This window comes from Symphalangus syndactylus, chromosome 3, assembly GCF_028878055.3.
Source record: "Symphalangus syndactylus isolate Jambi chromosome 3, NHGRI_mSymSyn1-v2.1_pri, whole genome shotgun sequence".
NCBI lineage: Eukaryota > Metazoa > Chordata > Mammalia > Primates > Hylobatidae > Symphalangus > Symphalangus syndactylus.
The window spans coordinates 125,042,499-125,068,115 of NC_072425.2; the positions used below are offsets into that span (position 1 = coordinate 125,042,499).

At 39.9% G+C, this 25,617-nt stretch overlaps 1 protein-coding gene across 6 annotated transcripts in view; it reads right to left on the bottom strand.

The window, feature by feature from the left end:
* Positions 1-25,617, bottom strand: part of NPAT (nuclear protein, coactivator of histone transcription) — a 64,196-nt gene that overhangs the window by 19,189 nt on the left and 19,390 nt on the right. For all 6 annotated transcript variants that reach the window (XM_055272993.2, XM_055272992.2, XM_063636471.1 and 3 more), the window contains 11 exons: positions 19,219-19,337; positions 15,860-15,920; positions 13,721-13,793; positions 12,007-12,047; positions 10,974-11,198; positions 9,965-10,046; positions 8,355-8,442; positions 7,279-7,370; positions 7,108-7,195; positions 2,810-2,906; positions 2,074-2,202 (listed from right to left, as the gene is read on the bottom strand). In XM_055272993.2, coding sequence (XP_055128968.1) covers positions 2,074-2,202; positions 2,810-2,906; positions 7,108-7,195; positions 7,279-7,370; positions 8,355-8,442; positions 9,965-10,046; positions 10,974-11,198; positions 12,007-12,047; positions 13,721-13,793; positions 15,860-15,920; positions 19,219-19,337 — 1,095 coding nt within the window. The remainder of the gene's footprint in view (positions 1-2,073; positions 2,203-2,809; positions 2,907-7,107; positions 7,196-7,278; positions 7,371-8,354; positions 8,443-9,964; positions 10,047-10,973; positions 11,199-12,006; positions 12,048-13,720; positions 13,794-15,859; positions 15,921-19,218; positions 19,338-25,617) is intronic.

Sequence of the window (25,617 nt, forward strand, 5' to 3'; positions counted from 1 at the left end):
TTTATTTTGAAACACTAACTTTTCAACTTCTAACATTTCTTCTGACCTTAATTTATCTATTGCCTTGGCCTCCCAAAGTGTTGGGATCACAGGCATGAGCCACCACACCCAACTTATCTGACATATTCTTAAAGGTGAGATGGGGCCAAGTACATTTTGCATGACTGACACTTGATCTCATTGTGTACTGTTTAACATTAAACACATATTTACTGAAGACCAACCATGCCTGGTTACTGGGATACAAAGATGAATGATCCAATCTCTAATCTTGGAGAGGTTAGTCAAGGAACTAACTATAGAACAGAAAGTCATAAGAAAGCATGGTAAAAACTGTAACAGCATAGGAACAAAAGGTACCATGAGAAAGCATTATAAAGTAGGCACTGTATGAGAAGATCTTAAAAAAAAAAAAAAGTATGATATGACTAAGGAAAGAGTATTTCTTTTTTTTTTTTTTTTTTTTGAGACAGAGTCTTGCTGTCGCCCAGGCTGGAGTGCAGTGTTGCGATTCTCAGCTCACTGCAGCCTCTGCTGCCTCCCAGGTTCATGTGATTCTCCTGCCTCAGCCTCTTGAGTAGCTGGGATCGCAGGCGTGCGCCACCACACCTGGCTAACTTTTGTATTTTTAGTAGAGACAGGGTTTCACCATGTTGACTAGGCTGGTCCTGAACTCCTGACCTCAAATAATCTGCCCTCCTTGGCCTCCCAAAGTGCTGGGATTACAGGCATAAGCCACCGTGCCCGGCCTGGAAAAAGTGTTTCAGAAAACAACAATACAGCATTCACAATTTAGGACAGAAAACACTAACTTGAATCAGTATGAAAAATATTTTTTAAAAACCAGAAAATTTATGTCAACTAGCATATACAGCAGTCTCCCATTATCTGTAGTTTTGCTTTCTGTGGTTTCAGTTACCTACAGTCAACCAGTCTAAAAATAGGTGAGTACAGTACAATAAGGTATTTTGAGGAAGACTACATTCACATAACTTTTATTACAGTATATTGTTATAACTGTCCCATTTTATTATTAGCTATTGTTAATTTCTTACTGTGCCTAACTTTAAATTAAACTTTACTGTAGGTATGCTTGAATAGGAAAAAACAGTAAATACTATAAAGGCTTTGGTACCACCCAATTTCAGGCACCCACTGGGGGGCTTGGAATATATCCCCCACAGATAAGGGGGGACTACTCTAATTCTGTTAAATGTGACACCTGCTGTTGAGTACAGAGCACCTCTGAATCCTTATTGTGGGGAAAACAGTGGAAATTGTATAGAGGCCACATATATTCAGGATAAGTAGTTCCTCAGTGAAGTAGGAAGACTTTCTCAGAAAACAGAATTTCAAGTTTCACTTTGTACAGGGAAGAATTTAAGTGAAACACAATCTTCTAGACATAATATATACTGCAAAAAACACAACCCACTATAATTCAGCCTAAGAAGAAATGGAGAATTGGACTTGATTGTTGGCAGAGGAATTAAAGGAGGCACATAGTCTGAGATTCTCCAAGGACAGGATGTGAATGAACATTGGAAGCCATCAGATTTTTTACTGGTGGGAGCAGGTGATAATATTTAAAAACAGGTGCACAGAAAACATGTGCCTTAAAAAAATAAATGTTACAGACTTTTGAGCAACTGAACAACATTAATACTAAATTGAACATGTCAAGAATTGACTGAATTATAAAGGAATGAGGTTGAGTGTGGTGGCTCACGCCTGTAATGCTACCTCTGCTTCCCAAAGTGTTGGGAGGATCGTTTGAGGCTGCATGCAGTGAGCTATAATTGTGCCACTGCACTCCAGCCTGGAGGACAAGAGGGAGACCTTGTCTCAAAAAACAAACACACACCAACAAAAAAAGCTTATAGTAAAAGAATACCCTAAATTTTCTTTCTAATCAAACTACCAAAGATTTATAACTGTTTTAACAGAGAGAAAAATACAAAAATGACCTGTAACAATCTGAGCAACTTCTACTTCCAAATTAATATTTTCTGCCTTTGAATTTTGAGACTAATATTAAGATTTGGATTGATATTAACAAAATCAAATTCTTACCAGATTCTTCTGTTTCAAAAGAACCTTTAACTGCTAGATTAGTTTCATCTGCTAAGACTATACTGGGATTGGATTCCATAGGTTGACTGGAAATACTCTGTGATATATTTTTATTATTCTTTGTTTTACCTGTTAAAAAGGGAATAGGGAAATAATTAAGTGACCAAAACAAAAAATAAACATCAATGAATACAGCTTGTGGGTGATTAAGCAAATGTTAAACTTCGATTTAGCATTTTATGGATGTTTAAGAAATGTTGCTTTTAATACCATTTACAAGTACAAAGATTTTCCTACCAGACAGGTGTTTCTTAAACTTTAGTCCAGTAATTTGCATTTTCTAACGAGTTCTCAGATAATGCTGAGATTGTTGGTTTGGGGGACTATACTGCACTAAATCATACGATTGAGGACAACAGCCAGTTTTCTGTATTCCCTTTGCACCATGCAATTGTATTTAGTACATTTGTATAGTGGTAGACGTCAACACATTTCCCTGATGACTGGCAAAAATGCCACAAAAATAAAAAACAAAACCACTCTCCACTTTAATAGCTAGTTTCTCAGGTAAAAACAAAACAACAAAAACTCCTTTAACATATCCATATAATGTTTGATGAAATGAAAACAAGAACTTTTTTAGATACTCTGGGGAATGTTGATTCACTCTGGTTAAGTTACCAAAGAAATTGCAGAAGGCTTTTTTTTTCTGTCTTGAAATAAATAGTCTCCTTACCATAGTCAAAGAGATCAAAGAGTGCCTGAAATGCTGGGTCTGATTCTGTCTGTTCCAATATGTCCTGTATAGCTTCTTCAGACATGTGAATTTCACTCTGCAAGAAAGGAGTGGCGTGAAGGCATGATTCTAACTGAATTTATATATATTTACATATTTTATACACACACACACACACACACACACTACATGAATGACAGGGTCTCACTCTTTTGCCCAGGCTGGAATGTAGTGGTACAGTGGTATAGTCACCGTAGCTCACTATAACCTGAAATTCCTAGGCTCAACTGATGCTCCTGCCTCAGCCTCTTGAGTAGCTGGGACTACAGGTGCACCACTATGCCTAGCTTATTTTTTTTTTAATTATTATTTTTTTTTGGTAGAGATGGGGTTGCTACCTTGCCCAGGCTAGTCCAGAACTCTTGGGCTCAAGTGATCTTCTTGCCTCAGCCTCCCAGAGCACTGGGATTATAGATGTGGGCCACTGTGCCCAGCTTGAATAATATGATTTAATACCAGCAAAATAATTAGCAGACACATGACTATTTCTGACTTTTTATGTAGTAGCATTCCCCCACTCCAAGAAAATTTCCAATGATATGCTCATTTAAAACAAATTAAAACAAAACTAGACAGAAGGTGTTTCCTAATCCTACTTCTTAGAGGTAAGAACTTTGGTGAATATATTCCTAAACATTAAAATCATATAAAATGAATATATGTATATAAATGGAAATAAAATCATACTATAAAGTTTTTTTTTTTTTTTTTTTTTTTGTTTTTTTTTTTTTTTTTTTTGAGACAGGGTGTCACTCTGTCACCCAAGCTGGAGTGGAATGCAGTGGCGCAATCACAGTTCACTGCAGCCTTGACCTCCCGGGCTCAGGTGATCCTCTCACCTCAGCCTTCTGAGTAGCTGAAACTACACGTGTGCCACCACACCCAGCTAGTTTTTATATTTTTGGTAGAGATGGGGTTTTGCCATGTTGCCCAGGCTAGTCTTGAACTCCTGGGCTCATGCCATCTGCCCACCTCGGCCTCCTAAACTGCTGGGACTACAGGCATGAGTTACTGTGCCTGGCCCATACTATAAAGTTCTATCATCTACTTTCTTTACATTACTCTACTGTAGACTGCTTTATAGGTCCTTCAATATAAATCTATTTTATCCCTTTTATCTCTCTGCTTTGGGTTCTTCATGTAAAATGCTTTCCTTAAATGCTGCCAATCCTTATCTATTCAGTTTTAAAAGTAACATGCCAAAACCTACCTCAAAAGCCCTGTACCAACGGTGGAGGTGAGCTTGTCAACTACAAGCTAAGCTATGGAATAATGTTGTAGAACCGTTTGTATTTTTAGTTCTTTTGAGTTAGATTTCTTGCTGGGAGGGCTCATGACTGACAACAGTGTTTCTGGGGGAGCATGAGAAATAGGGAATAGATACAGTTTAACTCCTTCCTTAATTTTGCACCTTATTATCCTGTTTGTAGCCTCAGCTTTCAGAGAGACTTTCAGACGTCCTGGTGCTACTTCTTGAGCCTTTTGGGATTTCTGTGTTACAAAATTCCCTATACTGTCTTAAAAACTGTTATTTAAATCTTAATTCCTTTTTTTATAGTTTTGAGACGAAGTCTCACTCTGTCGCCTATGCTAGAGTGCAGTGGCGCGATCTCGCCTCACTGCAACCTCCGCCTCCCGGGTTCAAGCGATTCTCCTGCCTCAGCCTTCTGAGTAGCTGGGATTATAGGTGCATGCCACCACATCTAGCTAATTTTTGGTAGAGATGGGGTTTCACCATGTGGGCAAGGCTGGTCTCGAACTCCTGAACTCAGGTGATCCACCTGCCTCAGCCTCCCAAACTGCTGGGATTACAGGCACGAGCCACCGCAACCAGCTAAATCTTAATTCTTAACTTTCTACAAATACAGTATTATGAACAACCAAGAACAGTAGGTTGTGTCTTTACTTTCTTACAATCCTTCACAGTATTTAATAGAGTACCCTGATTATGGTAAGCACCTATTTGTAGAGAAACAATAAGCAAGAAGTTGGAGAATACAGAAACTTAGAACAGAGCACACATATTTACTTTTTGGTTTTGAGACACAGTCTCGCTCTGTTGCCCAGGCTGAAGTGTAGTGGTGAAATCACAGCTCACTGCAGCCTTGAGCACCCAGGCTCAAGTGATCCTCCCATGTCAGCCTCCCAAGAAGTTGGGACAACAGCTACATGCAATAACACCGGGCTAATTAAAAAAAATTTTTTTTGGTATAGATGAGGTCTCATTATGTTGTCCAGGCAGTCCTCCTGCCTTGGCCTCTCAAAGTGCTGGGATTAAAGGTATGAGCTACTGTGCCTGGCCCATATTTATTATTAGGTAAGAAAGGTTTTTGAAAGATGTATTGGTAGAACTGACATAGAGAAAGACAATTCAAGGCCTCAATGGCTTTACTCAGAATTCAACTGAAAGAAAACCTGCTGTAATACACTCACAAGGGCATGCCAATAAAAATATTTCCATTGTCCAATGGTCCAAGTAAAAAGATGTCCTAAAATCACAATCGCAGCTGCTCTTCAAAAAGGGTACTTGGGTCAGGTGAGATAGCTCACGCCTGTAATCCCAGCACTTTGGGAGGCCAAGGCAGGCAGATCACTTGAGGCCAGGAGTTCAAGACCATCCTGGCCAACATGGTGAAACCTAGTCTCTACTAAAAATATAAAAATTAGCCAGGCGTGGAGGTGGTGCATGCCTATAATCCCAGCTACTTGGGAGGCTGAGGCAGGAGAATCGTTTGAACTCAGGAGGCGGAGGTTGCAGTGAGCCAAGATCGTGCCACTGCACTCCACCCTGGGTGACACAGCGAGACGCCATCTCAAAAAACAAAACCAAACAAAAACCAAAAATTAGCTGAGCATGGTGGCATGTGCCTGTAGTCCCAGCTACTCAGAAGGCTGAGGTGGGAGTATCACTTGAGCTCGGGGAGATCAAGGCTGCTGTGAGCCGTGATTAAACCACTGCACTCAAGCCTGGGCAACAAAGTGAGACCCTGTCTCAAAAAAAAAAAAAGGTATATTAAAGGACAGTTGCACACAAACAAATCTTAAAATGTAGACTGTTATATTCCTCCCTTACTAGCTCACTCTCTCTTTTGTATTTACTACCAATAGCAACAGTGACCACTGTCCCCATCTTTCTTCTGTTAGTATTGAGCCTCACAGGCAAACTGTCATTTGGTTAGCAATCTTTCTTTTTAAAAAGGTCTTGCTCATTTTAATGGCCGGGCACGGTGGCTCACACCTGTAATCCCAGCAGTTTGGGGGGCTGAGGCGGGCAGATCACGAGGTCAGGAGATGGAGACCATCCTGGCTAACATGGTGAAACCCCGTCTCTACTAAAAATACAAAAAAATTTAGCTGGGCATGGTGGTGGGTGCCTGTAGTCCCAGCTACTCGGGAGGCTGAGGCAGGAGAATGGCATGAACCCGGGAGGCAGAGCTTGCAGTGAGCTGACACTGTGCCACTGCACTCCAGCCTGGGCGACAGAGTGAGACTCCATCTCAAAAAAGTCTTGTTCATTTTATTTAGTTAACTATTACTTGGATTCATTACGTATCTTTTTTTCTTATTTTTTTGAGACAGGGTCTTGCTCTGTTGCCCAGGCTGGAGAGCAGTGCTGCTATCTCCATTCACTGCAACCCTGGCCTCCCAGATAGAAGGATTCTCCTGCTTCAGCCACCCGAGCTGCTGGGATAACAAGCACGTGTCATGATGCCCATATAATTTTTTATTTTTGGTAGAGATGGGATTTCACCATGTTGGCCAAGCTGGTCTCATATTCTTGGCCTTAAGTGATCCGCCCTCCTTGGCCTGTCAAAGTGCTGGAATTACAGGCATTAAGCCACCGTGCCTGGCCCCATTACATATCTTTATTGTATCATTTCATTGTTTCTCTAAATTATTAAACAATTTGTAGCAGTGTAGAAGAAATGTAATTTATATAAACACTGTATTACTGTTTATTACACACAAATATACCCACTAATAAATTTTCAAGTATTAAATACTTAGGAATCCATGACTGTGGATACAATATAGATTCTATTTTAAGTCATCGTCCGATGTGTTTTTCAGGAACAGACTGCATTCAATGAATGAAGAAAAGTTGTATCTTACTATTGTAAATCATTTTATCTAATTAGATGGCAAATCATAACATCTTATGTTGGCAATGGTTTTGAAATGAAACCAAAATACCATCAATCATAAGTAACACACACGCACACCCCAACCACCCATACCGGAAGTCCTAGGAATTCATCAATTGAAGTCTCTGGCTCTGTAGGGTTGTTATCCGTTTGCTTAGGTACTTGGGCAATATTGTTATCACTGTTAATAAAGAAAGAAAAATCTTTATTATAGTTATGCAATCAGGCAAAAACAATTAGGCATTTTAAACATGTATAGCTTACCTAGTTAAAAATTTATTTATGTTTTCTGCTAGCTTTTCTTGAAGAGATTTGTTGCTTAGTATTTTTTCTCGTGCATTTTCAATAACCATTTGCTGGAAAAGAAAGCCATTGTTAGCAAAAGGACAATAAAGAGTATTCTGCTATTTAATATTTATTAGAAAAGAACAAACCGATACGAGCTGGATAGTTTTAATAAACCTAAATGGAAACTCAGAGGTTGTGGTGGCTCCCTCCATATTAATACCTGAATATAATACTTTATAATTTGCAAATGTTTTCACAGATCTTTCACCAACTCTTTCTTATACAGTTCCACACTCATCATCAAACCCCAGTAAATGCCCTATTTTTACAGAGTGTCGCTCTGTAGCCCAGCCTGGAGTGCAGTGGCGCAATCTCAGTTCACTGCAACCTCCACCTCGCGGTTCAAGCAATTCTTGTGCCTCAGCCTCTTGAATAGTAGCTGGGATTATGGGCGTGCGCCATCACACCCAGCTAATTTTTGTAATTTTTGGTAGAGATAGTTGGCCAGGCTGGTCTTGAATTCCTGGCCTCAAGAGATCCGCTGGCCTTGGCCTCTCAAAATGCTGGGATTACAGGTACAAGACACTACTCACTAGCCAGTATTTTTTTGAGACAGGGTCTCTCTCACTCTGTCACCCAGGCTTGAGTGTAGTGGTATGATCATGGCTCACTGCAGCCTTGACCTCCTGGGCTCAAGCAATCCTCCCATCTCAGCCTCCCAAGCAGCTAGGACTATAGGCACGTGCTACCACACCTAGCTAATTTTTGTACTTTTTGTAGGGGAGGGTTTTACCATGTTGCCCAGGTTGGTCTTGAACTCCTGAGCTCAAGCAATCTGCCCGCCTCAGCTTCCCAAAGTGCTGGGATTACAGGCGTTTGCCATAGCACCTGGCCAGTATTTTATTAAATGATCCAACAACAACGTATTTACAGATATCTATAAACTTACTCCTGTTTCTTTATTTAATACATACATACATACATTTGTGTATATATCTGTATTTTTAAACTCAGGAAAATTTTAAGTTGCAAACTTTGGCAGAGTCACTTACTTTTTCTACTGCAAAAGCGTTTGGATCTTGGAAATTCCGTATTGTTGAATGAGGGCCAGACAAAGTGGTACTTTTTCTCTGAGATTCACTGAAACACATTTTAAAAGCTTTTCTTTTAACCACTATGTTTAACAGATTTAAAGATAAATACATATACAGACATAAATTTTAAGATCACCATAGCAGAACAGACACAGTTGTCCCTGTATCTGCAGGGGGCTGGTTTCAGGACTCCCAAGGATATCAAAATCCACATATACTCAAGTCCTACAGTCTGTACTAGGAAGCCCATGTATTCAAAAAGTCAGCACACTGCATATAGGTAGGTTTTACTACTAAATTTTCAATCTGTGTTCGGTTGAAAAAAACTTGAGTATAAATGAACCCATGCAGTTCAAACCCATGTTATTCAAAGGCCAACTGTATTTTCTCTATTTGTGGCAGGAACAAAGGGAAGTACAAAAAGTATTAGTAGTCTTGGATTCAAAAAAATGAGTTTGAAGTCTAGCTTTATCGCTTACTACCTATGTGGTCTGAGGCACAGCAAGCTCCGACTCTCTAACCCACTTCATAATGACCAACTGCATTATTGGGTTTACTAAAGAATGGAATGAAATAAAGTATATATAAAGACTTTATTTAAAAAGTCAAGGTTCCTATAAATGTTAAATATTAATATTGCTCTTTTATGGCTGGGCATGGTGGCTCACATCTGTAATCCCAGCAATTTTAGAGGCCAAGGTAGGAAGATCCCTTGAAGCCAGGAGTTTCAGACCAGCCTGGGCAACAAAGTGAGACCCCCATCTCTACAAAAAATAAAAAAATTAGCTGGGTGTGGTGGCATGTGCCTGTGGTGCTGGCTACCGGGGAGGCTAAGGTGGGAGGATCTTCTGAGCCCACAAGTTCGAGGCTGCAGTGAGTTACGATCGCACCACTATACTCCAGCCTGGGCAAGACAGCAAGGCCCTATCTCTAATAATAAAAAAATGGATATTGCTGTTTGTTATTTTATACAGTGAAGTGAGAAAGGCTCCAATAAAGGAGGCTGAGGTCAGTCTTGAACGAAAGGTAACCAAAAGTAAAAACTCTAACAAAAATACCCAGGGCTTGGCAGCTAAGAAACTAGAATAAACATTTTAAAACTATTATCTCTTTTTAAAAATATCCTTCAAACAAAGACACACAGGGTAAGTAAGACAGAAAAACACTTTTCTCAAAGATTGTGCCTGGAAAAATTCCATCAACTGATCTTAGGACTTTAAATGTGTGTGGAGCATAGAACATAATGGTATTATTTACATTCAGTTAAAAAACACGGATTTCAAAAAATCTCGGATAACATCATTTGTAAGATATACCATTATTTTATATACCATTACAGAATAAAGATATTTCCCATGAAACAGTGACATGCCATTAATTGAGAGATGCAACCCAATTTCAGGCAGGTTAGAATGTGAAGAAAGACAATGTATTTTGGAATAGTTCTAATATAGATCAGAACATAATCTGGTCTTAATAGTTTATTCACAATGTAAGTATCCTGATGTAATTCTTTTTTTTTTTTTTTAATGGATACGGGTAACTTGTCTCTTTCAAAAAGCATTTACCTTTTGCGTCTACCGGGAGACATTAAACTGGCATGTGCTTTCTTTTCCTGAGCACCAGGAATGACATTTAAAGCTTCTCCAGCTGTATTTCAAGAAAACATAACAGTAAGCCAAAGAAACTGAATAGTTTTCTAAACCTGTAATGGGATAAAAAGCATTAGTGATTATTATTTTATATTAAATTCAATTAACATGTACTGAGTGCCTACCATGTGTAAAGCATGGTAAAAGATATTAAGATTAATAAAATATAGTCTTTATGCCTTAAGGTTTTACAATAAAATCCAAAGAACAATACAGTCTCAACAAAAAATAATATAGTAGAATGGAAAAAGTCTAAGAAGTATAAACTAAGCGTTCTGGGTGTAGAAAGGATTTGGAAAAGGTGAAAATGAGGGAGATCTTGATGGCAACAAATTTTAGCTGCACAGAAAGATAATTGGTTTGTGAACTGAGAGTGCTAACTCCTGAATTCTAATCCCAACTCTGTTACTAACTAGCTTCTTATCCCTTACTACCATGTGTTTTCAAAAGTTTCGAGTATGCAACAAATAAGATATACCACACACTCTAAGGATATTCCTAACTCTAAGGTTCAGCCAGGCATATGTAGGATTTCTAACACGTAAAGATAGAGAAGTGGAAAGGCATTCCTCATTCCAGGAGGACAGACTGACATCAACAAAGGCAAGGAAGTAGAAAATATAATGTACATTCCATTTAAAATCAAATACAACAGGGTCTTTTTCTCTTAATGCCAAAAATTGAGAATTAGAGAGTTCAAGATGGACTTCAGTTAGCGCAGAAACAGGAAGAACCCTAGATTAAGAAGCCTTAAAGATTTTATATGCTTATAGCAAATCTAGAAGTCTGTTCCACTTTTAGTCTCTCTCATCTTTTTTTGGGGGGGGCCATAATTTTACACTATGAGTAAAAAGACATTAGTATATTATCTCATTCATACGATTTGATTAACAACAAAATTTAAGAGAACAAAATGTAAACTTACTGGTTACAGTATCTTGTGACTGTGAATGGTTCACCACTACAAAATATGACCTTGATGGGTCTGAAATTTGGCCACTTGGTCGAGTAACTTGTGTACCTGTGGAAGGAGAAGTGGTAAACTGTCCTGAAAGGTAAGGTAAAGTGAGCAACTCTGCACTGGCTGGAGATGTTTGAGATGCAAGCTTTCTCTGCCGTTTGATTTCTGCAATTCCAGTTCTTGTTCGGGCTGAAACATATAAGCATTTAAAAAACAAATTCAATGTCAGGGTAGTTTGAGAATTGTAAGAAGTCAATATGATGCATCCTATTATATAACAACATGTTACATCAACAGATTGAAGAATGACCCCTGAATATATCGACTAAATTTATGCAACTTTCAGAAGAAACTGAAATGAACACACTCAAGCTTTATAAATCCAAGATTATATTTGTTCTGCAGTAATTCATATTGATAATACCCTCATGAATTAAGAAACCTAAACTTATGAAATGAGAATTAAAACATTCTACAAGAGTCAATGTGAAACGTAGGGAGTATTTACAAAATATTTTAATGATAAATGAAAATATTAATTAACATAACTGTACTTAGAAAAACGGTAGTTTGGCCAGGTGCGGTGGCTCACGCCTGTAATCCCAGCACTTTGGGAGGCTGAGGCAGGCGGACCACGAGGTCAGGAGATTGAGACCATCCTGGCTAACATGGCAAAACCCCATCTCTACTAAAAATACAAAAAAATTAGCTGGGTGTGGTGGCACACGCCTGTAGTCCCAGCTACTTGGGAGGCTGAGGCAGGAGAATTGCTTGAACCCGGGAGGTGGAGGTTGCAGTGAGCTGAGATCATGCCACTGCACTTCAGCCTGGGCGACAGAGCAAGACACTGTCTCAAAAAAAAAAAAAAAAAGAAAAACAGAAAAACAGTAGTTTAAGCAAAATATATACTTAGCACATGTGTACAACGAATTAAAATGTTCATCTGATAGTTTAAGTTTGAAGTAATTGTGAACATTGTTTAAAGTTGGATACCAACCTCTCTGACTGCCAGCAAACCTTGGGGAACTTTGCATGCTCCTAACAAAGAAAACAAAGTAGTTATCCATCAAAAATGTTTGTCACCGACATCCACTATGATTTAGTTACAGTCAGACCTGAAGTTAGTTATCCATCAAAAATGTTTGTCACTGACATCCACTATGATTTAGTTACAGTCAGACCTGAAGTTAGTTATGAGGTAAATCTCTCTCAGACCAAAAAGACAAACACATTTTTTGGGTAAGCAACTCTGATTTGCATTAGGAGAAAAATAGTGGCATGTAGACACATTCACAACACACATAATTTTAATTAAGAAGTTTCTATACAATGTAATATGCATTAGAGTGCCTTGACATTACGTTAAGAATGCAATCCAGGCTGGGTACGGTAGTTCATGCCTGTAATCCCAGCACATTGCAGGGCTGAGGTGAGAGGATCACTTGAGGCCGAGAGTTCATGACCAACCTGAGCAACATAGCAAGACTCTGTCTCTATAAAATGAAATAAAAAGTAGCCAGGTGGCATGTGCCTGTAGTCCTAGGTACTTGGGAGGCTGAGGTGGGACAAACTTTTGAACTCAGGCGTTCAAGGCTACAAGAGCTTATGATCACACCACTGCACTCCAGCTTGGGTAACAGAGCAAGACCCTGCCTCTTGAAAAAATAAAAAGAATATAGTTTAACTTTAGAAACTCTAAATATTAACATTTTTAAGTAAGAATATACGAAGTATACATTTTTTATTATCTTTCACAATTACAGAGATGCCTTCCCACAGAGAAATTCTGATTTCACATGACTCCATATATAAATACTTCAGAATCCCCAAGTTGATGTCAGAGGACATCCAGCTTTTATAAAATTTATGACTATGAAATTATTTTATTGAACCTCTAAAGAAGATGCCAACAAACATGCAAAAATTCACAGTACAAGTTAATTCTTTTAGTATGAATTAGAGTGGCCCACCCCTTTATCCGATAAAGTCACAAACACTGTGCCATTATCATAAAAAATATGTCAAGTAAGTCTCCAACAAGATCCACAAAACTCGAGTCAGGAAAGAGAAATATAAAGATAAGACTACCAAGTAAGATGTGGTCCAGAGTTAAGCAGAAAGCATTTGGAGCCATTTTAGCAGGTTAAGCAGAGGAAGAAAATGAAACCTATGCTGAAGTTAGGTGGGGTAGCCGCTTACAGCTCTGAAAGAAAGGTTAAGAGACTATGGTTTTCATAACAAATTCTATAGTCAAATATGAGATTTTCATAAAATTGATACCAGAAGATTTCAGAATTAGCATTATTCTTCAAGCTTATTTCTTTACAAGTTAAGAAACCAAGTGGGCATGGGTTCAACGCATCAATTCTGTGAATATGTAATAAAGAGACAGTTGCCTAAGGGAATTTAATTCACAGTGGCCTGGGATAAGGTGATTTGTATTCTAACAATATACCTGCCTCTAAATTGCTATGGAAACTTGGAAATGTCATTAAACTACTACATATCTTAGTTTTCTAAATATTTTATTAAAAGTATGCTATTTATTTCAAACTATGTCAGTCAGTAACCTCCACAGTACCAGCAACCTCTAGAGTAATTTCAAAACTGGATGAGTGTTATGTAAGTACACTGTGTAGGTCTTAAGAAGATTTAAACCCAAAGTGTATTTGCATTCCAAAATCATTAGGCACATTCTAATAGCTTATTACCTGATCTGAGAAAGTGTATGGTCCAATTTCTTCCATAAAGATGACATTATTGCTGGGACATTATTTGATGTTTCTAAATCACAGGAGGAAAAGGTTCTTAATAAATCCAGCTGAAGAAATTTCATCATTCATTTTGAACAAAGACACACAAAAAACCTTGTCTCTCAATTATTGACAGTATGTTGGAAAATGAGAAATAAATCTATGTGGTAAAATAGCTTGCAAAGCTATAACGCGGTTGCTTTCTCTTCTAAAGCCACTGAGTATCAGATACAATAGGAGTAGAAATGGACATCTGTAATATCTCTGAAGCATTTTTTGGCCAATAATTTTACACCTTCATTTTATTAAAAAAAGGAGAAACAATTTTTTGATCTTTGTTCTGATATCATGTGACATATGAAAGTGAATTAAAATAATCTGTCTTATAATAATTATCATACAGGTTATGCAAATTCCTTGTAAGTGTAGAAATTTAATCCTCAACTTTCTCATATTAAAAAATGGCTTTAAACAATATCTCTCACTGGGTTATTCTAAAGACTAAATGAGAGGCCGGGCATGGTGGCTCACGCCTGTAATCCCAGCACTTTGGGAGGCTGAGGTGGGCAGATCATGAGGTCAGGAGTTTGAGACCAGCCTGGCCAACATAGTGAAACCCTGTCTCTACTAAAAACACAAAAAGTAGCCGGGCATGGTGGCGTGTGCCTATAGTCCCAGCTACTCGGGAGACTGAGACAGGAGAACTGTTGGAACCCAGGAGACGGAGGTTGCGGTGAGCCGAGATCGCGCCATTGCACTCCAGCCTGGGCAACAGAGCGAGACTCCCGTCTCGGAAAAAAAAAAAAAAAAAGGACTAAATGAGAAAAAAACCATATGAAAGCACATAGCACAATGCTTATAAACAGACAATGTCAAAAAATGTCAAGCTTCTTTTCCTTTGTTATCATCTTATGCGAATTCTTTAATGCTAATTGTTTTGTTAATGTCGTAAGCTATTGAAAATAATCAATATTAGAGAATAAGCAGTCAAAACTTTCCCTCTAAAACATCCTTAATTTAGGCAAGTAGAATTTTATATTCTGGTAACTATAAGCCAGTGTAAGACTGGCTTCTGTGTTCAGACTTAGACTACATAGAATTAAAATTAAAATGTCAGTTTAAAACTTTTTAACGCATAGTGATGTCTGTTTATCAGTGTAGATAACACAGAGGTAAGAGTTTTATTTTACATATTTTTTAAAGGTAGTTTTTGGGTTATTTTTGCTAACATAAAGATTGTTGCAATTTATCTATCACTCAATGTAAACACAAACAAATGGCCGGGGGCAGGGGCTCACACCTGTAATCCCAGCACTTTGGGAGGCCGAGGTGGGTGGATCACCTGAGGTCGGGAGTTCGAGACCAGCCAGACCAACATGGAGAAACCCTGCCTCTACTAAAAATACAAAATTAGCCAGGCATGGTGGCGCATGCCTGTAATCTCAGCTATGTGGGAGGCTGATGGAGGAGAATTGCTTGAATCCAGGAGCTGGAGGTTGCAGTGAGCTGAGATCACGCCACTGCACTCCAGCCTGGGCAACAAGAGCGAAACTCCATCTCAAAAAAAAAAAAAAAAACAAAAAACAACAACAAAACAAAACAAACAAAAAACAAAACCCACAAACAAATTAGATGTGTCCCAGAAATTTTTTTTTTTTTTTTTTTTTTTTTTTGAGGCGGAGTCTCGCTCTGCCGCCCAGGCTGGAGTGCAGTGGCGCAATCTCGGCTCACTGCAAGCTCCGCCTCCCGGGTTCACGCCATTCTCCTGCCTCAGCCTCTCCGAGTAGCTGGGACTACAGGCGCCCGCCACCACGCCCGGCTGATTTTTTTATATTTTTAGTAGAGACAGGGTTTCACCGTGGTCTCGATCTCCTGACCTCGTGATCCGCCCGCCTCGGCCTCCCAAAGTGCTGGGATTACAAGCGTGAGCCACCGCGCCCGGCCTGTGTCCCAGAAAAATTTATCTCATTACAACAGGGACAAGTTTTCTCAAGGCTTTTATGAGACATTAATAACCTTTAAAAATTATTTTTAACTAAATCAAGTAGATAAATATTGTATACATCAGCAAAAAAAACTCCACATCAGAAATCTTACCTTTTGTTTTCATAGCTACATACTCATTTAAAATTGTTGTCAAGTTTTTTCCAAATAAGGACTGAAATGAAAAAGATCAAATATTACCAAAATTGTATACTACTACCAATAATTTCTCACAAGAAAAGATTCTACCATTCAACTTAATAAAAGATATGACTGCAAAGTAGCTGATGAGGAAAGGGTAAAGAAGCAGGTAATCGAAAATGAAAATAGCCACTGAAATTAGGGTTTGCATCCAAGCTTCTAAAGAATCTTGCCTGTTTGACTAGGACATTATAGCTACTTGGGTATCACTGCTTCTAGACCCTCTCAGCAGACAGCTATATATACATGTATAAATGCATATATACAAGCATTTGTATCATCTAGCTGTGTATATATATATATTAAAATAATCACAGTGTCATACTAATATCTCAGACTATAACCCAACACCACTGGTTTCATTATTATGCTTATTTATATCTTCTTCCTCACACAGTGAGGAATCTGGCTCCCACTATCTACAATTTGTTATTTGTTCAGAATTGTTAATTTAGAATTAGAAGGATTTATTTAATATTCATCCATGTTATTGTGTGAATCAATAGCATGTTGCTTTTTATTGCTGAGTAGTAGTATTGCTTTGTTATGAACACATCAGAGTTTGTCACTTTTTGAAAGACATCTTGGTTGTCACCATTTTTTATATTTTTTTTTATATTTTAGAGACAGGGTCTTGCTCTGTCACACAGGCTAGAGTACAGTGGCTGCTCATAGCTCATTATAGCCTCGAACTCCTGGCTTCAAGCCATGTTCCTGCCTCTGCCTCCCACAGTGCTGGAATTAAAGGTGTGAGCCATCACGCCTGGTCTGTTTTCAGTTTTTTTTTTTTTTTTTTTGAGATGGAGTCTTGCTCTGTTGCCCAGGCTGGAGTGAAGTGGCACAATCTTGGCTCACCAAAACCTCCATCTCCTGGGTTCAAGCGATTCTCCTGCCTCAGCCTTCCGAGTAGCTGGGACTACAGGCGAGCGCAATCATGCCCGGCTAATTTTTGTATTTTTAGTAGAGACGGGGTTTCACTATGTTGGCCAGGATGGTCTTGAACTCTTGACCTCGCTATCCGCTCGCCTTGGCCTCCCAAAGTGCTGGGATTACAGGTGTGAGCCACTGCACTAGGCCTGTTTTCAGTTTTTAGCCACTATACGCAAACACCAGCGTCTATAAGCAAACACCAGTGTCTAGGTTTTTGTGTGAGCACAAGTTTTCCAATTGATTTGGGTAATGTGAGTGTTGGTTCACATGAGGAGTATATGCTTAATCATATAAGCAAATGTCAAACTGTTTTCAAAAGCAACTGTATGACTTTTAATTCTTACCAGTAACAAACAAGAGTTCCTGCTGCTCTGCATATTTGTGGTCAAGGACTTGCCAGTTTTTAAACCTGTTTTCTTATTTTAGCCATTCTAATAGGTATTAGTATCTCACTGGGGCATTAATTTGCATTTTCCTAATGACTAATGATATGGAAGATCTTTTCATATGCTTATTGCCATCTGTATGTTTTCTTTGGTAAAGTATCTTCAGATCTCTTATCCACTTAAAAAATGGTTTGGTTTTTGTTGTTAAGTTTTAAGAATTCTATACATATGTTCTGGGTATAAACCCTTTATCAGACATGTAAGATACAAATATTTTCACCCAGCCCTTTTTTTTGGGACAGGGTTTTACTCTGTCACCCAGGCTGAAGTGCAGCCGTGCAGTTGTGGCTCACAGCAACCTTGACCTCCTGGGCTCATGTGATCCTCCAGCCTCATCCTCCCAAGCAGCTGGGACTAAGTGCACCACTACACCTGGCTAATTTTTAAAAATTGTTTTCTAGAGATGAGGTCTCACTATGTTGCCCAGGCTGGTACAGAACTCCTGACTTCAAGCAATCCTCTTGCCTGGGCCTCCCAAAGTGCTGGGATTACAGGCATGAGCCATTGTGTCTGGCCCAGCCTATTTCTTTTAACATGCCTCTTGTAGAGCAAGTTTTTAATTTTTTATAAAGTTGAATTTGCCTAATTTTTGCCTTTATAGCCCATGCTTTTGGTGTCATATATAAAACTCACTGTCAAATCCAACTTCGCATGATTGTTTTCTTACATTTTCATTTAGAAGTCTTACGGTCCTGTGTTTTACATTCTGATCCATTTTGGTTAATTTTTGCATAAGGTATGAGGTATTTGTAGAGGTTCTTTTTCTACATATGGATGTCTGAGTGTTCCAGCAACATTTGTTGATAAGACCATCCTTTCTGCAATGAATTGCCTTTAAGCCTTTATCAAAATCAGATGTGTGGGTCTCTATATGGACTTTGTATTTGGTTCCACATGCCTAAACTATCAAAAATGTCCCTTAATCTTGATTATCACAGTTTTTTAGTAAGTCTTGAAATCTGGTAATGTGAGTCCTCCAAGTTGTTCTTTTTCAGAAACTGTTTAGGCTATTCTAGTTTCTTTTCCATTTAAAACTTAGAATTCAGCTTCATGTTATCTATAAAAATGCTTGCAGGCATTTTGACTGTGAAAAGTCTATAATTAAATTGGGAGGAAATAACACCTTAACAATATTGAGTCTCTCAATCTGTGCATACAATACAATTCTCCTTTTATTCAGGCCTTAGATCTCAGGCAATTTTGAGCATTTGGATTTCACACATGTTTTGTTAGATTATCTCTAAGCATTTTGTTTGTTTGTTGCTATTATAAATGGGTATTTTCAAAAAACCTTCAAATTCCAGTTGTTCATTGCAGGCATACAGAATACAATGGATTTGTGTATATTCTATTCTATGACCCTGCTTAACTTTAGTTTTGCATCATTTTCAGTTTCCTAAGCAGACATTCATGTTATCTGTGATAGTCTTTAAGGAGCCATGTTTAAAATAAAATGACAAACACCATGTGAAACGATGTAGTTCTGGAAGGTATCCACTATGTACCAAATGATGGTTTGTTGGTCTAGTGATATTTAGCAAAAAAGAGATGACAATAATATATCAAAATATATGTTTTATATTTGTCTGAAAGGAGCAGCCAGATACAGGTCAGGAAAGAAAAAAAAAAAGGCTTGGAGACAGCAGCAGCGAAACTAATCAGAAACGAGGGTGTCATTCTGAAACTAATTCTCAAAGTTGTAATTCATTTAATAGTTTTGGCATAAATTTGTAAAAAGAAAAGCTGGTCTTCTTTGGGTCTTACCAGTCATGCATGAATATAAACCACCGAATTTCTGCCAATTTCAATTTTTTTTTTCTGATAAGCTGATTTTATGACTATGTTTTTAGTTTCTTGTGTTGATGAAATATTTCCCTTAAGGAACAAATAACTCACCAGTAAGCAGGCTGGAATAAACCCTTCATCTGTACAATGTTCTGCATATTCTTTTAAATCTGAACTTTCCAAAATAAAAGTCTGGCAGGTAGAAATGAGGTTTTCTTGCTGTAAGTAACCTAAATAAAAAATAAAAGTTTAGGTACTTATATTAAATTCTGTACTTTTGGTTAAAACTGCTATTGAAAATGCTATAGCATGTACTGATATCACAATTGAAACCTTAGGTGGAATGCTTTAGTGTTTGGCAGCCTTGAACAGAAACACCAGGTTGTGCTGCAATACAAAGTATAATTCATAGAACAGGTGGCCCTTTCACAGGAAACAATTCTAGCTAAACTAGTAAAATAAAGTGTTTAACAAAGTATAATTATTTCACAGTACTTACAGGAGAACCAATAAATTAATGATAAATAACTATGTTCCTCTACTGCATAACTTCCATAAAGACCAGGTCAGTTGATGGTATAAATTCACTTACTGGGTTATTAGAAAACTATGTTCTCACAACACTGCTATGTATTTGTATACTTCATTTATTTGCCAAACGATTTATAAAAAGAATGAACAGAAGACCTACTCTGCATGAAAGTTGAGACAGGAACTCCCCTAATTCTTAATTTATGCCCTTTGGGAATCAAAGCATTACCAATCCCAACAAGAACATTAACCTTAACTAGTGAAAGAAGGCTAAGGCAGAGTGGGTCAACTGCTTGGCTGAACTAAAGCATGGCCCAGTGCACACACAGACCCCCTTGGCAAACAATGGGATATTTATTTACTCCCAGTAGTTAAGGAAATCATCATCCAATCATAGAGCATCAACTCTTCACAGAATATAGACTGCATAAAATTAGTTCAGCAAACTCACTAGACAAACAGCAACAGCTAAGACAACAACATAGAAGAAAAGTCTAATTCCAAGAGTTGTCGCATTATATTATTTAAAACATCCAATTTTTCACAAAATATTATGAGATATACAGAGAAATAAGAAAGTATGGATCATACAGAGTCAAAAAACCAAAAGTCTGCCCAGGGAAATCCAGACATTAGACTTGAGACTTTAAATGAGCTATTTTTAAATAAGTTGGAAAAACTAAAGGAATCCAAGTCTAGAAAACTGTAAGAATAATTTCTCACAACATAGAAAATATGAATAAAGAAATACAGTAGATAAGAGCAGGAGACAAACTCCCAAGCAGACAGGGGTAGGGTACCCAGTGAAACCGTCAACCTTCAAGCCAAAGACAGTCTGAAGCCTGAAAACTGGACTGCCAGTTCTGTGTAGAGTCCATGACTGGAGTGAGAACTTCCTGGATGTCTTTTAGCCAATCAAATGGTGTTTTTTCCAGATTCACCCATGGATCGATTAGCCTGCACTCTGAGCCCATAAAAACCTCCATTCTGAACCCATAAAAACCTCAGACTCAACCACACATGGGGACTACCTGCCTTTGGAATCCCCTCTCACATGGAGGTCTACTTATGTCAGGTCCCCTCTCGTGTTGAGAGCTGTTTTGTTGCTCAAGAAAACCTTCTTCCACCTTGCTCACTCACCAGTGTCCACATAACCTCATTCTTCTTAAACGCAGGGCAAGATCTCAGAACCTGCTGAATGGTGGGTGTGAAAGGAACTCTAACACTGTAGCCCTTCAGCCCTCCGCTGGCACTGGGCAGCTACCTGACAGGAAGCAGCAGTGGGGCTGGGCCAGCCCAGGAACCGCAGACTAAAGCAGGGTAGGGGGACGGAACGAGCTGTAACACAAACAAGCTGAAACATGCGCTCCCCTGCCACCTCCGTTTGCCATGCTGTGGGCGGTGGGAAGGAGACAGAGCTGTAACAGTCCTTGGGGGCTCAGACCTCAGGACTCCCTGGGCAACAGCTGGGGCTCTGTGGTTGCTGGTATCTCCAAGTTCTTGGGTGCTGCTGTGTCACCCTCACCCAGACACTGGCTCCCAAGGTGGAAGACAATCATGGCACAACTGGACCAGTTGCGGGGCTGAATGCAGAGCTGCAGTGGGTATGGAATCCGGGCCAGAAGCAGTCTGCTGGGTCGAGTGGGCAGAGAGGGCCCAGCAGTGAGCCTAGAGGCGAGTGAGGCCCAGGCAGGTGTGCCACAGGCCACAGAGATGCTGGACAGCATAGCAGCACCGAACGAATCCTGTGTCATTTCTGGAGGCTTGTCTGGGATCTGTGGAAGGGTATGAGTGGACCTCTTACACTTTCATTTCTGAGGCTTCTTGCCTTCACATTTTTTTTCCAAAAACGGATGAAGCACTGGGCTTCTGTCAGCCAGTTAAGAGTGAATGTTAAGTTAAGCCTCTCCTTTGCAGTTAAGGCACAGCCGCAAAGGAAAGGCTTGCTGGGGAAGACTTTGTCAAGCCTCCGCCATCACCGTCGGGTACTGGGAATGTTGGCTTTGTTTCAACCCAGTCTCCCTTCACAGAGGTCTAGCCAATGCATAGGATCGGAATAAGGTCCTCGGGCAACTGAAGGCATCTGGCTGAGGCCACACCTCCGTGTTACCTGAAGGCTCCTGAACTGGCCCCAATCCCCAACAGCCCGTTCGGGTGTCAGTCAAAACCTCCAGTCTTTCCTATAGCATTTTCTTTCTCTCTTTCCTGGCTCCTATCTCTTCTTCATATACAACGTTAAGGGTGTTGTTGCAAACCACAGTGATAATATTACTGAGTGGAATGAGCATTTTGCTTAGTCATCAGCAGTGTAATTTAGAACAATTTGGTTTTTGTCTGTTCTTAGAAGCAAGAAGGATGTAATGATTGAGAGTTTTCTTTCCCCTGTTGAAGGAACCCATTTGCATCGGGCAAGAGGCTATTTCCCTCAGGCAACTTCCCTTCCCTGCATTTAAGTTGTTTTTTCCCCAACAACCATGTCAGGAGTCAACACAGTCCTATAACTACAGGGAGCTTTGCTATACAAGAGACTGATTTTTTCTCTCTTGGGAGGCAACTTATTAGACCAGGCCTTCCCTCCTTTCTTAGTATGACTGAGAGGGATGTCTCAGGAAAGCCTTTAACTTGATATTTTTCCCAACCCCTTAGTTATAGTTGAGGTGACCTTTTGTTTACCCATGCCTTTTAAATCATGCCTGAAAGCCCAACTCCTCTGCTAGGCAGGGCTATTTTAGCTGGTATGGGACCCATCATCCTTATGGCTCCAGGACAGACTCTGTCTCACCCTAGTGCAGACCAATATTAATTAACCCAGAAGTCTGGGCAACTCAAAGGAAAATTGGTGCAGCCACAACTGCCATACTGGTCTGGGTCCACCTTAAGGATCCCACCTCCTTCTCTAACCAGAGACAATATCCCCTAAAACCAGAAGTTAGGAAAGGGCTAGAAGCCATCACTGATAACTCAAGGATGCAGGTCTTCCTTAAACCCTGCAACAGCCCTTGTAATACTCTGATATTGGATGTATAAAAACCCAACAAAGGAAGGAGACTGGTCCAAGACCTCTGCCTCATTAATGAGGCTGTGGTTCCAATCCATATGGTCGTTCCCAATCCCTATACCCTACTAACTCAAATGCTTGAGGGAACTAAATGGTTCACAGTCCTGAACCTAAAGGACATCTTTTTCTGCATACCATTACACCCCAACTGCCAGTACTTGTTTGCATTCAAGGATCCATCCAACCAGACCACACAGCTAACCTGGGTGGTGTTACCACGGGGATTCTAAGACAGCCCCCAGCTGTTTGGGCAGTTCCTTTATCCTCAGGTGAAAGTTTTACAATATGTAGATGACATTCTCCTTTGCGTTCCAATTGAGGAAGTCTCAGGAGGACAGTAAGGCTTGTCTTAATTTTCTGGCTAACAGAGGATATAAGGTCTCAAAATCTAAGGCTCAGCTCTGTCAGACTTCAGTGAAGTACCTAGGTCTAGTCTTGTCAGAGGGGACCAGGGAACTAGGTGAAGAAAGGATTAAGTCCATCTCCTCTTTTCCTCTCCCCAAAACCCTCAAGCAACTGAGGATTCTTGGGGATTACAGGACTATGGATACCTGGGTATGGTGAAATAGTTTGTCCCTTATATCACATAATAAAGGAGACTCAGGCAACTAAGACGCACTCCCTAATTTGGGAACCAGAGGCTAAAAGGACCTTTGACCAACTGAAACAAGCCTTGCTTGAGGCACCAGCCCTTAGTCTTCCCATAGGGAAGACATTCAATCTTTATGTAGCAGAAAGGAAAGGAATGGCCCAGCGAGTTCCAACTCAGGCCTAAGGTCCAGCCTAGAAACCTGTAGGTTACCCAAGCAAGGAGCTTAATTTGGTAGCTAAAGGATGGCCAGCCTGCCTCCAGGCAATCACAGCAGTAACCTTGTCAGTACCAGAGGCCACTAAGGTAACCATGGGGTATAACGTAACCATTTATACCCCACATAATGTGGCAGGACTGCTGTCTTCTAAAGGGAGGCTCTGGGTAGTGAACAACCGTCTCCTCAAATATTAAGCTGCGCTATTAGAGAGATCTGCAGTTAAGAATCTGTCCCTCCCTAAACCCAGCAACTTTCCTCCCAGAGAAAGCTGGGGAACTTGAACATGTCTGTGAACAGACAGTAGTGCAAATCTATGCGGGCAGAGAGGACCTCAAAGAAACCTCCTTAGAGAACCCAGACTGGACTCTCTTTACAGATGCAAGTTCTTTTGTGGAATAAGGCATCCATAAAGCAGGGTATGCAATAGTCACCTTAAATGATATTATTGATAGCATGCCTCTCTCCTCAGGCACAAGTGATCAACTAGCTGAGGTAACTGCCCTCACAAGGGTGCTTGAATTAAGCAAAGGGAAAGCAGTTAACATTTATACTGATTCTAAGTATACTTTCCTAGTCCTCTCTGCCCATGCCACTATCTGGAAAGAAAGGGACTTCCTCACAGCTAATAGGTCTCTCATACTACCAGGAAATTAAGAGATCATTATCCTCAGTTTTCCTTCCATGGGAAGTGGCAATATTACATTGTAAAGGCCACCAAAAGCCAACAGATGAAATAGCTGAGGGAACTAAGTTGGCAGACCAAGCAGCTAAATCGGCAGCAGGAGGGCCCCAGGTTTCTGATCCACTTGAGGCCCCTCTGATCTGGGAGGGCTCCAAGAGAAATAAAACCTCAATATTCTCCTGTGGAAATAGAATGGGCCACCTCTCAGGGACACACCTTTCAGCCCTCTGGATGGCTACAATCAGAGGACAGCAAACTTTATCTACCAGCTACCAGCCAGGTGGTTCTTAAAAGTTCTTAAAATCCTTCAGCAAGCCCTCCACCTAGGTAAGCATAAAACCTATCAATTGGCCCAAATGTGGTTTTCAGGTAAAAATCTGCTAAAAATGCTCAAACAGGTCACTAATGCTTGTGAGACTTGCCTCAGAAATAATCCCCTCAAGCAACATTTTCTCCCTTCCAGAACCCAAATAACGGGAGGTTACCCAGGGGAAGACTGGCAGATAGATTTCACCCCTATGCGGAAGACAAGAGGCATCCAATATCTTCTACTGTGGGTAGATATCTTCACTAACTGGGTAGAAACATTTCCATGTTGGACACAGAAAGCCTCTGAGGTGATAAAAGTACTAATTAATGATGTAATTCCTCGTTTTGGACTTCCTAAACACCTCCAGAGTGATAACACCTTCCTTCAAGGAGGCTGTCACCCAGGGGGTCTCAAAGGCACTAGGCATACAATACTATCTTCATTGTGCTTGGAGACCACAATCTCCAGGAAAGGGAGAAAAGACAGATATTATCAAAAGGTACCGCAGAAAACTGTCTTGAGAGACTCATCTGCCCTGTATTACTTTTCTTCCCATAGCCCTACTACATGTCAGAAACACCCCTTCAAAGCTGGGTTTAAATCCCTTTGAAATGATGTACAGACGACCTTTTCTCATCAATGATTTCTTGCTAGACCAAGAAACCTCTGATGAGATTACATGTATAACATCTTTGGCCCATTTCCAATAGGAACTGAAACAACTGTCAGAGGCCCAATTCTGTGAACTAGGGCCATCTCTGTTCAACCCAGGGGACATAGTACTGGGTAAAGGCACTTCCTACCCTCTCTCCCTCTCTAGGTCAGCACTGGGAGTGACCTTATACCATACTTCTTTCTACTCCTATGGCAGTAAATGTCACTGGAAAATATTCTTAGATTCATTATACTCGAGTAAAGGCCTGGGAAAACTGACGGAATTACCTCTATTGACCTGGAACAGTACCTGAAGTACCAGTGTGAAAAAATCAGAGACCTCAAGCTAAATGACAAAAGGTTAAGTGTCATTAACCTACCATGGACATCCTCTTTATAGTCTCTCCTAGGCTTGCTCTTCTCACCCTTTTTCTGTTCCTCACAAGGCATCTTTGCCAAGGACTCC